Consider the following 12,459-nt stretch of genomic DNA (forward strand, 5'->3'; position numbering starts at 1 on the left):
GCGAGAATTTCAGATGCCGAGTAGATGGCCGGGAAAGCTTGTAACGACTTTAGTCGCGCCGTGGGAATTACGGTAGGCGTTCTTTGGAGGAGTTAGCCGGCGGGCGGGTCACGTTTGGGCCCTTTGCCGGTTATGCTTGGAGCGTTTCGCGGGGCGAACGCATCAGCCAACGACGCCGGGATAAGCCCGGAGGAACTCGCCACGGGGCATTGCCGCCGGTCGATTTGCCTTGGCCTGGCCAGCCTAGCAGTCGAAACCGGCTCGGAAGTCGCGGCCTGGACAGCCGGACCCAACATCGTCGAAAATGCCGCCGACGGGCGAAGCAATCAGGAAGAGCGCCGACAGGAGCGGAAAGTCGAGCGCTGCCTTCGCGGAGGGCATACCGGCGGTCGGGCTTGCAAGCACGGCGCGCAGGCGCGCGGGCCCAGCGTGATCCCGCCGGGCCAGAGGATCGTCTGGATCGTCACTGTCGTGTCGGCGTGGCGAAAGACAACATCCCGGAAGGACCGGCTGCCGAGCTTGCGGAATTTGTAAGGCCACTACTCGAGCATCTAGTAAACCACGTCTGGGTACAAGTAAGATACGCCTGGCGGTCGGGGCCCCTCCGAGAGTCGCGTAGAGTCGCGGAAAGCATGTGTTGTCGTCTGGCTCCGCGTTAAAAGAGTCGCACGTGTACAAGGGCGAACTCGTCATGTTCGGCGTTAAGGTATCGTTCCGCGTTAGAGTATCTCGTTCTGCGTGAATGACCGCGTAAGTAATTATCGAGGGAAATACTGGCGGAGGGCCCGGCCGGCAGAGTAATACGTGAACGCCCTGCCCGAAGAATCGCACGCGGCCGACAGTCGCCGTGTATTTCGTTGTAGTATTCGTTCGTGTATTAGCGTCTCGCGTGATTGTGGTATTCGTTCGTGTATTAGTGTTCCGCGTTCGTGTATTAGCGTTTAGAGTAATAGCGTTGTGTGTAAGGTAACAAAGTGCCCTTCGCGGCTGACGGAAATTGTCGCTGAACGGGGGAGTACAGTTCGCGCAATCAGGTCCCGAGGCGGGAGGCACGAGTATTGGGTATTTTGTCGTGTGGCGAGGTACCCTTCGCGGCTGACGGAAATTGTCGCTGAACGGGGGAGTACGGATCGCGCAATCAGGTCCCGAGGCGGGAGGCACCTGTATTTGTGTCGTGTGGCGAGGTGCCCTTCGCGGCTGACGGAAATTGTCGCTGAACGGGGGAGTACGGATCGCGCAATCAGGTCCCGAGGCGGGAGGCACCTGTATTTTGGGTGTTGCGGACTTCGCGAGGTATCGTCGCGTTGCGGGATATCCTACGCGGAGTCATTACGGGGCTTTTCGCGGGACGCCGCGTCTAGCCATTACGGGACCATTTGCGAGACGTTGCGGATGGTCAGTTCGGGACTCCCGACTGGGAACGATTGGCAGTTGGGAAGTCGTTGCGCGTAGGTCGGGACTCCCGACTGGGAACGATTGGCAGTTGGGAAGTCGTTGCGCGTAGATATGGTGTATTGCGTTCGTGTTATCGCGTCTTGTGTATTGCGTCGTGTTATCGCGTCTTGTGTATCGCGTCCGCGTAATCGCGTCTTGTGTATCGCGTCCGCGTAATCGCGTCTTGTGTATTGCGTTCGCGTAATCGCGTTTTATATCTTGCGTTCGAATAATTCGCGACAATCAATTATAGCAGTCAATGTCTTTTTTTTGCGCTCTTATCCGCCGTATCATATTCGAGAAGTAACCATTGTAATTCACCGATTCATTCCGAAGTAACTTGATTCAGAAGTAACCTTTGTAATTCACCGATTCATTCCGAAGTAACTTGATTCAGAAGTAACCTTTGTAATTCACCGATTTATTCTAAAGTAACTTGATATTGAAGTAACCTTTTCTTTCAAATACATTACATTGTTATTCTTATTAGTTGTGTGTGCTAATTGCGTTGCGCTTTCCTCTTCCTCCCCTCCGAGATCTAACAGCGATCTAAAGTATCTAGAATTCACGCCTGAGATATTTTGCATTTGAGTATTAGTGTTGGAATTAGAGTAACGTGGTGCGCGTATTCGCACCTGGCGCCCATATCGAGCTTTAATAAAAACACCCGGTCGAGCTACCGTTGATGTTTGGGAAATGTTAAGGAAAGCGACGGCGCGCTCCTCCACGGCCGGCGAGACCGTGAGGACATCGTCGTCGTCGTCATAGTATATTTAACTCTTCCCACTTCTCCCTTCATTCCGATCCGCAATTATATATAACTGGGTTCCCCATGGACGATATTTTATGGAAAAACGGAAAAAATTCTAAACTAAAAATTACAATAATTTTGAATTATCTTTGTTTTTCCGTAAAATATATTCCATGAGATTGTTTTATTTATCATTGACAGATATTATCTTATAATATTGATCATTTCTGTGAAGTATAATTAATAAAAAATGATATTTAATATTTACGTATTTCTGTTTTTCCTGGTACATAGGAAACCTGGTCATATAAAACTAGAACAGATATTTGGATAAACGTTCTGATTAGTTACCCCCTACTATGCTTGCTTTCTGTTCCGCTTTTCCGTTCCACTTTTTTCTCTATGTAGGACTGCACCCTTAAAGCCCCTTGCACAATGCCAGGCAACAGGCAATAGGAACAGGAAATAACCAAAAAATCGTTAATTACCACCTAAAAAAGAAACGGATACAGTAACAACTGTGCCACAAAAAACAACGTAGAACTACGTCAACTGTCACTATTTTATGTTAAAGTATTCAGCGAAGGAAAGTAGACGTAGGGCTACGTCAACTGTCACTATTATTCAGCCAAAGACAGTTGACGTAGCCCTACGTCTACTTTCCTTCGCTGAATACTTTAACATAAAATAGTGACAGTTGACGTAGATCTACGTTGTTGCTTGCGGCACAGTTGTTACTGTGCCGGTTTCTTTTTTAGCTCATAAATTTTTCTCTATAAGAAATTTCTCAAATTATTAGCATATAATGAATTGGCTTCCTTCTAGGAAACTTTATAGGCTAAATAAAATGATGTGGAAGCAATATGCAAGTTTTTAATTTGCAAATTTGTGTTTGTTTTCTTTAATTTAAAAATTTTTTAGAACTAAAACATACTAAATGTTTTTACTATATTTTCTTTTACTATATTTTCATTTCTTTTTTAAATGGGGGAAATCCTCATAGATCTCGGGGGGATACTCTTGTCCTTCGGTAAAGGTCCATGTAGTGGCAATGTGCAAAATTCTAATTTGCGCACTGTTTTATTATTTTATATTAATTTTTTACTAATTTGATTATATTTTTCACTCTTTCCTACGTCTATTTCATATATAATTCTTTTAAATTTAATTGATTAATTTTTAAGTTATATATAAACAAAAAAACCACGTATTAGAACATTCTGAACACATTGCCATATCAAGAAAATCGGTTATAAAAAATTTCAGTACCGGTTTCCAAAAAATCGGTAACAAAAAATTATACACATCATGGCAATCCCCGCGGGAAATTCTACTTTCTATATAATTCTTTAAGATTCGGTCCGTCTCTAAAAAATTAGAAAAATTTTTGCACCGGTTTCAAGAAAATCGGTCCGTTAATGAATGAATACCTCGCTGTCGGACATTAGATACTTATTATTTCCCCAAAAATTACGTATTATTTCTCAAAAAATTAGACAAATTTCGGTACCGGTTTCCAAAAAATCGGAAACGAAAAATTATACACATCATGGCAATCCCTGGAAAATTTTACCCCTGCTTTCTATATAATTCTTTAAAATTTGATCCGTCCCCGAAAAATTAGAAAAATTCGAAACCGGTTTTCAAAAAATCGGTAACGAAAAATTATCCATAAAAATTATCCATAAAAAAAATTCAGCTTGATATCTCAAAATTTACGGAAATTAAAGCAATCACGTACATTTTTTTAAACAGAAATCGGAAACCCCTTTATTATTAGCAATTTTTCTAATTCTATTACATTTTTTAGTTCTTTCCCATACAGCACAGATTGTTGCAGAAAGCTTCCAGAAAGGTTTCAAAGTTACAGAAAGCTTTCAGAAAGGTTTGAAACCTTTCTGGAAGCTTTCTGCAACAATCTGTGCTGTATGGGTTCTACCCCTATTTCATATATAATTCTTTAAGATTCGGTCAATTAATTCCCGAAAAATTGGAAAAATTACGCAACCGGTTTAAAAAAAATCGGTAACGAAAAATCAACCCCACCACCGACATTCCCTAAAATTCTACCCCTGTTTTATATATAATTCTTTAAAATTTGATCTATTAACAAATGAGTAGTTCACGGTCAGACAGACAGATAGATATACAGACAGACGTCAGGTTCTTATAATAATTGCCATATCAAGAAAATCGGTTATAAAAGTATTCTATTACATTCTTTAGTTCTTTCTACCCCTATTTCATATATAATTCTTTAAGATTCGATCAATTAATTCCCGAAAAATTGGAAAAATTACGCAATCAATTTAAAAAAAATCGGTAACGAAGAATTAACCCCACCACCGCCATTCCCAGAAAATTCTACCCCTGTTTCATATATAAATCTTTAAACTTCAGTCTATTAACGAATGAGTAGTTCGCGGTCAGACAGACATACAGACAAACGTCAAGTTCTTATAATAATTGGCATATCAAGAAAATCGGTTATAAAAACCACCAAAATAAATTGCAGGAACATTTAGCTCACATCGAGAGCTTTCAAAAACACTATAATAAAGTATATTTTCCTTTAATACTTTTCGAGAAATATTATGTTGCATGTTTTTGTTGCAAAAAATTATGGAGATTTGTTAAGATAGAAATCGGTAACCCCTTTCGAATGACACCTTATTTATTACTCTACGATTATTAGTTTCGAAGATATAAACGTTCAAAGTGTGACATGTTTTCGTTGCCTAGCAAAAATTAGAGCAATCATGGAGATTTGTTAAGATAGAAATCGATAACCCCTTTTGGAGAATTTATAGACTTTAGATAGAAAATGGGACTATATAAGCTATCGAATGACATCTTATTTATTACTCTACGATTATTAGTTTCGAAGATATAAACGTTCAAAGTGTGACATGTTTTCGTTGCAGGCTGTGCCTGGATTTACCCCCCCCCCCTTACTGTCGACAAAGACGTAGTTCTACGTTTCCTTGTTCCTATTGCCTGTTGCCTGAGTGCTGGTCTACAACCTTGCTTTAAAGGGTATTTAAGCTCTAAGCCGTAAGAAATTGACCAATCACAATCAAGTATTCTCCTCACATTCCATTGTGATTGGTCAATTTTTTGCGGCTTAGAGCTTAAATATCCTTTAAAGCAAGGTTGTAGACCAGCACTGACATTGTGCAAGGGGGTCTAACCAGAGATCACCGCCATCAAAAACGTCATATCCGGTTTGACTCCACGACGGCACATTGTCCGATCTCTGGTTAAGGATCTCTAGGTTCCGCCTTTCTACAAGGGGGCTCTACCTCCGAAAAAACTAACCTAACCCAATTGTTGTGTGGATGGAATCCGCTATATAACCCAAAGGCAGGGTTGAAGGCGCTAACGCACCTAACCTAAAAGGAGCAAAAAAAAAAATGTGTGGATGGAAAAATAGATATAGTTCCAAATGTGAAATGACCCCTGTTCCGATCGACCTCGAGTTTTACACATAAGTTGTTTTTGATGTAAGGAATAAAGTATGAGTGGTCCCAACTTCGGGAAATTAAAAAAAATTCTCCTACGGAGCTTTAAAGAGTATGTGTGAAGGCAGTAGGTTCCGCCCCCCTGCGGGGCGCTCCACCTCCAAAAAAACTAATCTAACCCAATCCAATTGTTGTGTGGATGGAAAAGTATATACGTGAATACAATAGATTCACACTTTCCCATCCACAACAAAATTAATGAAAGATTTATTACTTTTGCCATAAAAATATAACTTACACTTCAAATTCCACTTTTATAAAGCTAAACTACGTTCTGACGTGTACACTGACCTACTAGTCTAGTCGCCAGGTCGATTGAGCATTTTTTTTTAGGTTGATGGCTTTTGTTAATGTTTTTTTATGTTTTTTGGGTCGTAGAACAAGAATCTGTAAATAGTTTTTTCGTAAGTCGATGCAATAAAAAGTTATTAACAATTTATTTGTTTAAATTGCCCTAGCGATCAAACTATACATCCTATAAAAAAATGAACTAGAGAAAATTTGTTCCTCTTTTCACGACGAACAAAATGGCGTATGAATTTTTCCAAAATCTTGATTATTGACGGAAATGTCAATTTTTAGGTAATTACTGCCTACGCGTCGCGGCGTACCCTAGGCGTGCGCGCTCGCGCTCAATTGTATCGTTAAAACAATTGAAACTCTGAACTTGCAAAAACACGCCTAAAATTAAAGAAGCAAAACTCATGTGGTACAATTGAGCGCGAGCGCGCACGCCTAGGGTATGCCGCGACGCGTAGGCAGTAATTACCTAAAAATTGACATATTTCCGTCAATAATCAAGATTTTGGAAAAATTCAAACGCCATTTTGTTCGTCGTGAAAAGAGGAACAAATTTTCTCCAGTTCATTTTTTTATGGGATGTATAGTTTAATCGCTAGGGCAATTTAAACAAATAAATTGTTAATAACTTTTTATTGCATCGACTTACAAAAAAACTATTTACAGATTCTTGCTCTACGACCCAAAAAACATAAAAAAAACATTAACAAAAGCCATCAACCTCGAAAAAAATGCTCAATCGACCTGGCGACTAGACTATACTCAGTTATCCAGAAAACCAATCTTCCGCATACGCAGACCAAAAATCCAAAACTCAGCAAAATAATAAAAATTTGAATATTAAAAAAAAAGTTATTTCCGCAAGTTAGCACTGGAGCTTTCGGCTTCTTTTAGTACGTACTACGTGCCTGCAAAAGTAGATCAAAATCGGAAGGGGGTCGTATATGGAACTCGAGCCCAAAATACTTTGATATCTTGTATTATCAGTTGTTTTTCTAAAAAAGTTACTTCCATGTTAGTGTTAATATTTTTTTAAGCACCCTATATATCGCATTATAACTTAATTATCAAATAGTATAAAAATCAAATTAAATGTATAATATAAAATTAAAAACAAAATATTAAAAATAAATCTAATATTTTAAATAATGCATTAATAAGAAAAGACAAATACCTTAATTTTCTTTCTCTTCACTTTTGGAGTATTTACACCACAGATAACATTTCCAATTGCCATTTTGATGGAACTGGTGATTACTTCAACTTAAAAAGTGTTCTAAAGAAAAATAATTAAAAATAATAGAAAAAATAGACTCTTTCTAATCAACATAATATGCAGGATTCTACTACTACTGAATTCATTATACCTAGTAAGACCCAAAGTTTCAGGCTCGAGGTAAAAAAAGGTAATAAAATAAAACAACCATTTTTTACTTTTCAATATTATCAATTCTTTATCTCAGTACATTTTTTAAAATGATTAATTTTTTTACACCAAAAAGTGTTCTGAATTTTTGTTCTTAAAGTGACTTAACACTGCGGAGATCACTTCTTCATCACTGATTAATTTTTTCCATCCAAATTCAATTTTAATTTTGAAAATAAAAAATTACAAAATAATTACTTTTATTTTTAAAATTAAAAATAAAATTCGATTTGTGGAAAAAAATTACCAATAATAAAAAATAATCTTTGTAATGTTAAGCTATTTTAAGGACAAAAATTCAGAATATTTTTGTAGTGGTATAGGACAATTAATTCATCGTTATAAAAAATGTACTGAAATAAAGAGCAATTATATTGAAAAGTAAAAATGATTGTTTTATTTTATCACTTTTTCATATCCTTGGGATGGAAACCTTTTAAATCCAGTAATGTATATATCATTAACCTTATACAGGTTAATGTAAAGGCTACTTAAATTGAGATCTCTATTTGAAACACGTCATTGCATTGTGTACTATATAAACACAGTAGCACAGTTCAAAGAATAAAGAACTAAAAATTTGTACCCAGCAAAGATGAAATTTCTATTAAAATTTCTATTAAAATTTTATTAAAATTTTATTACTCTCTGTACAAGTTGCAAAATTAGCTTTCGTGTAACTACATAATTAAATCATACAAATTATTGATAAAGTTCAACAAAGTTTAATGTTTTACAATAAAATAAAATATTGACGTAAAGGAAAATAATTGAAATAATTGGACGAGTGTACATCTCTATGATCGATAGATTACTTATATCTATTTCTACCAATGTAGATTAACACTTTAATCTATGTTTAACTTACTTTTTGTCTTTTTCTAATTCTTAAGCCCTGCACATAATAGAACACATATTAGAAATAAGAATAAATATTAAATATTAAGATATGTATAAATGTAGGAATATTCCTATATATATATTTATATCTTACATAATATTTTATTCTTTTCCATTGTGCATTACGTTTAATTATTATTTCTAATTCCAATTCCCCTAATATTTAATATTTATTCTTATTCCTAATATGTGCTCTATTGTGCGCAGGATCTTAGAACTAGAAAAAAAAAATAAGTTAAACAGAGATTAAAGTATTAATCTATATTGGTAGAAATGGGCATTAAAGATGCATTCATTACTCACCAATCGACAGGATTTGTTCTTGACAATCATCTTTACCAATCCAGTAATAAACGTAAATTGTGCGAAAAGATAGGTAACTTAAACACAATTGTCACAATCATGTCGGAGTAACACCATAATATTATCTCATTGCATCTACTTTGACAAATCATGCCAGCTGAAAAAAAGTCCATGGGTTTACGAAAGTCGTAAAAATGTTTGCTCCAAGAAAAATTAGGAGATGAGAGTTTCGTCGTTTCGCGACGTTTCGTGATAGAGCGACAGACGGAATAAATGGAATTTTGGAAGGCAGACACCGAGATACATTTACGTTGTTTAGGTGGATGTGCGAGCAACATAAATAAAGGTGTAATTTAACGCGTCGCGTACATATAATAAAATTGTTTTTATCGCGATCGAAATCGATTTCACACTGTGGTAGCGACGGCGCGAGGCTCAAAAAGATTCGAAATCGGCGGGAAAATCAATGATCTGTTATCACGCGGTAAGGTAACCTCGCGAGTTAACCTTTGTTGTGTTATCATTTCGCGCGAGTGCGGAAAGTACGGGAAAACGATCGATTACAGTCTCGGAACTCGGAACGAAGCAGAATCGCTTCGTTTACCATTACGTCAAAAGTATCGTCATTCATAGCCGATAAGAATCTCTTTCTTGTACCTGCACCGCCTGCACGTATCTACTACACCCTCTTAACTCGTCTCTTATGTATGTATGTATGTATGTATGTATATATACATATTATATATATATATATATATATATATATATATATATATATACACACAATTCCCGAATACATCTCATTCCAAGAGTAGACAGTGTAGAAAAACGCGATGAGGTTTGAGAGAAGCAAACTCGATTTTTTTAGTCGGGCGAAAAGCTACGCACTCACTGAATAAAAGTTAATAACTCAATTAAGTGATCGCGTTCATCGTGTGATGTACATACATTTACGTGGCGCGCTTCATGGGGGTTGCATCGAGATGTGCCACGCGCGAGCGATTCTCTCACAACGCGCTCGGAGTTAACTCAACAAGATTCTTCTTCTTCTTCCTATGTTATGGCCTTCAAGCAGTGCTGCTCCGAAAACGGCCAGGACGAACCACTTGTCGAATAACTCAACAAGATGACTCACAGAAGTCGCAGACTCGGCAGACTCACAGCTCGCTGCATCTCGCAGACTCGGTACTCTCGGCGACTGTAGAGTACCGAGAACACCCGACCGCGAGCTTTGGAGCTTACCCCGAATAGTCCAAACTGATTTACTGGTGGGAACTGGTGGGAACTGAACCGAACTGGAACTGGAACTGACTGGAACTGAACCGACATAGAGTCCTAAATAATAAGAGAGGCGCATCCGGTGGCTCGCTTGCTGATTGGCTGACCGCGCCACCAATCACAACCAAGAGTGTTGGGCCCGCAGCCGATTCCGTGTGCGAACTGTGAAGTAAGGATGCCGTCCCATGCAGGACGGAATTTCGGAAAACGGAATCTCGGAATCATTCTGATTGGTTAGCCCCATGGGGCACAGTACAAGCCCCATGAGGCTAACCAAACAGAATGATTCCGAGATTCCGTTTTCCGAAATTCCGTCCTGCATGGGACGGCATCCTAATGGCTTCTGCACACAGGACGCGGAAACGCTTGCCGCGCGGCAAGAAGCGACGCGATAGCCAATAAACATTTGGTTCTTACGGAAAAGCAACACGTTGACTGGCTACCGCGTCGCCTCTTGCCGCGCGGCAAGCGTTTCCGCGTCCTGTGTGCAGAAGCCATAATGCTAATGCTAATGGTGCGATCCCATGGTACGGAACGTATGCGCAATGCGGAATTGGCGGAATAAAGTCTGTCCAATCGCAGATATTCCGCCAGTTGCGTTCCGCTGAAATATAATTTGCCGTGTCCCATGGAGCGGAATTCGCGGAAGCGCAATTGACTCTTGCCAATCACAAGATTGTTTCCCATAGATCCTTTCATTGTATCTATCGGAACAGTGTATATTATTGGCACGTACAGACTACGCTTCCGCATTTTCCGCTCCATGGGACACGGCAAATTATATTTCAGCGGAACGGAATCACACGTACATACATGCAATACATCTGACACATTAACGAATTCCATTCATAACCTACAAAATTGTCACCAATTGCCACCAAAGCCAAAAATTTAAATAGTTTTTAATAATATTCTTACGGATCTCTGTTGAGATTATGATATTTTGTCTTTTTACACTCGCACACAAGGACACAAGTAGGCTTCCGCAGTTTCCGCACGTATCAGTGCGGATAAAATAAAAACTTGCGGATAAAAGTCGGCGGAACGAATGTAAAAGAGGTCGAACCAATCACGAGCGTTCCGCCAATTCCGCATTGCGCATACGTTCCGTACCATGGAATCGCACCATAAGGCTGGGGTCCCATGGAGCGGATTACGCGGAAGCGGAACGAGCGTATCACCAATCACGGGACCGTTTCGACGGAATCTTTGAAAGGGTTCTATCAGAATGATGCCGTGATTGGTGATACGCTCGTTCCGCTTCCGCGTAATCCGCTCCATGGGACCCCAGCCTAAGACTCCATAGACACGGAAACGCCGTGCGGCAGAGTGCGTTGACCAATCAGAAGGCTGCCGCAAGTTGCCTCCGGCAAAATCAAAATTTGTTGATTGGTCAACGCACTCTACCGCACGGCGTTGCCGCGTCTATGGAGTCTTAGCATAAGGCTGAATAGGGTCCAATTTGTAAAAAATAAGTTGTTAAAAAAAATTATTTTTATGAACCTTATATTTGTTCAAATTGAATGAAACGATTTTAGAACGATATTAACAATGTAATTTTTCAATAAAAATGATTAAAACTGCTGTGATTGGCTGTGACGTCATTATTCAGTAATTTCAAACTGTTGCTACGGTATTTTATATATATTTACGTATTTAGCCGATTGTTTTGTTGCAATGTGGTAAATAATTAACACGGGATTTGTTAAAGCACAGTCGAATAACTTACCCAAAGTAACGGTATTAATGGTTTTCGATTTTTTTGCTGAAAGTGATGTGTTTAATATCGCAGAAACTCGTGGTGTAAAATAGGAAGTAAGTATATTTTTAAAAACTTGTAACAGGGAATAAATAGTAAAATTTATAGACAGATATAAGATACATACTACGTTTACGCGAGCGTTACTTCTGTAGTAACTCGATAATTCACTCGTTTACGCGGAGTAAATCGTAAGTTACTACAAAATCCCGTTTACGCGAAGGAATTATCGTAAGTTACTACAGAAGTAACGCTCGCGTAAACGTAGTAAAAGTATATTAATTTGAAGATTATATACAACACATGACATAACCTTTAAAACACTCTTGTCATCTTGTCGATTGTACACTTCGGTACAGAGCTGAAGGTAAAAACTACGGACCACTAAAACAAGCACCACTTGTAACTGCGTTTCTTTACTGCATCTTGCACGTTATTTGCGTTTTCGGTCATTTTTAATGCTTTCGAAACAAACTGTCCAACCTGTTTACTGAATAATGACGTCACATCGACGACGCGCGAAAAACTGGGCGTTTAAATCGATTGCAATTTTTAAACTCATGAAAAAAATTATTTAACGATTTTTAATTACTTTTGTTATTGTAATAGTTGTTTTTAGTATCAGAACTTTAATTTAAAATAAAAAACAAAAAATCGTGGAGGACCCTATTTCCACTGAGCGCGTCACACGTCGCGTCCTCCGAATTAACCAATCAAAATATCCCATTTTATAACATTATTTGTAATGTAATAAAATTGAACGTTTTGATTGGATAACGCGACGTGT

At 38.7% G+C, this 12,459-nt stretch overlaps 1 protein-coding gene across 5 annotated transcripts in view; it reads right to left on the reverse strand.

Annotated features, from left to right (window-relative positions):
- The window catches only part of Trpm (transient receptor potential cation channel, subfamily M), a 42,582-nt gene extending 32,667 nt beyond the window's left edge, over positions 1 to 9,915 (reverse strand). For 3 of the 5 annotated variants that reach the window (XM_071723933.1, XM_071723934.1, XM_071723931.1), the window contains exons 1-2: positions 8,636 to 8,792; positions 7,181 to 7,282 (exon numbers count right to left, since the gene is read on the reverse strand). In XM_071723933.1, coding sequence (XP_071580034.1) covers positions 7,181 to 7,243 — 63 coding nt within the window. In that variant the 5' untranslated portion in view covers positions 7,244 to 7,282; positions 8,636 to 8,792. Of the gene's footprint in view, positions 1 to 7,180; positions 7,283 to 8,635; positions 8,793 to 9,583 lie in introns of those variants that run through there. The other 2 variants (XM_071723935.1, XM_071723932.1) reach the window with 1 other exon arrangement.
- Positions 9,916 to 12,459: the final 2,544 nt, after the last annotated feature.

This window comes from Temnothorax nylanderi, unplaced genomic scaffold, assembly GCF_030848795.1.
Source record: "Temnothorax nylanderi isolate EJ_2023f unplaced genomic scaffold, tnyl_v1.0 TNYL_tig0667_pilon, whole genome shotgun sequence".
NCBI lineage: Eukaryota > Metazoa > Arthropoda > Insecta > Hymenoptera > Formicidae > Temnothorax > Temnothorax nylanderi.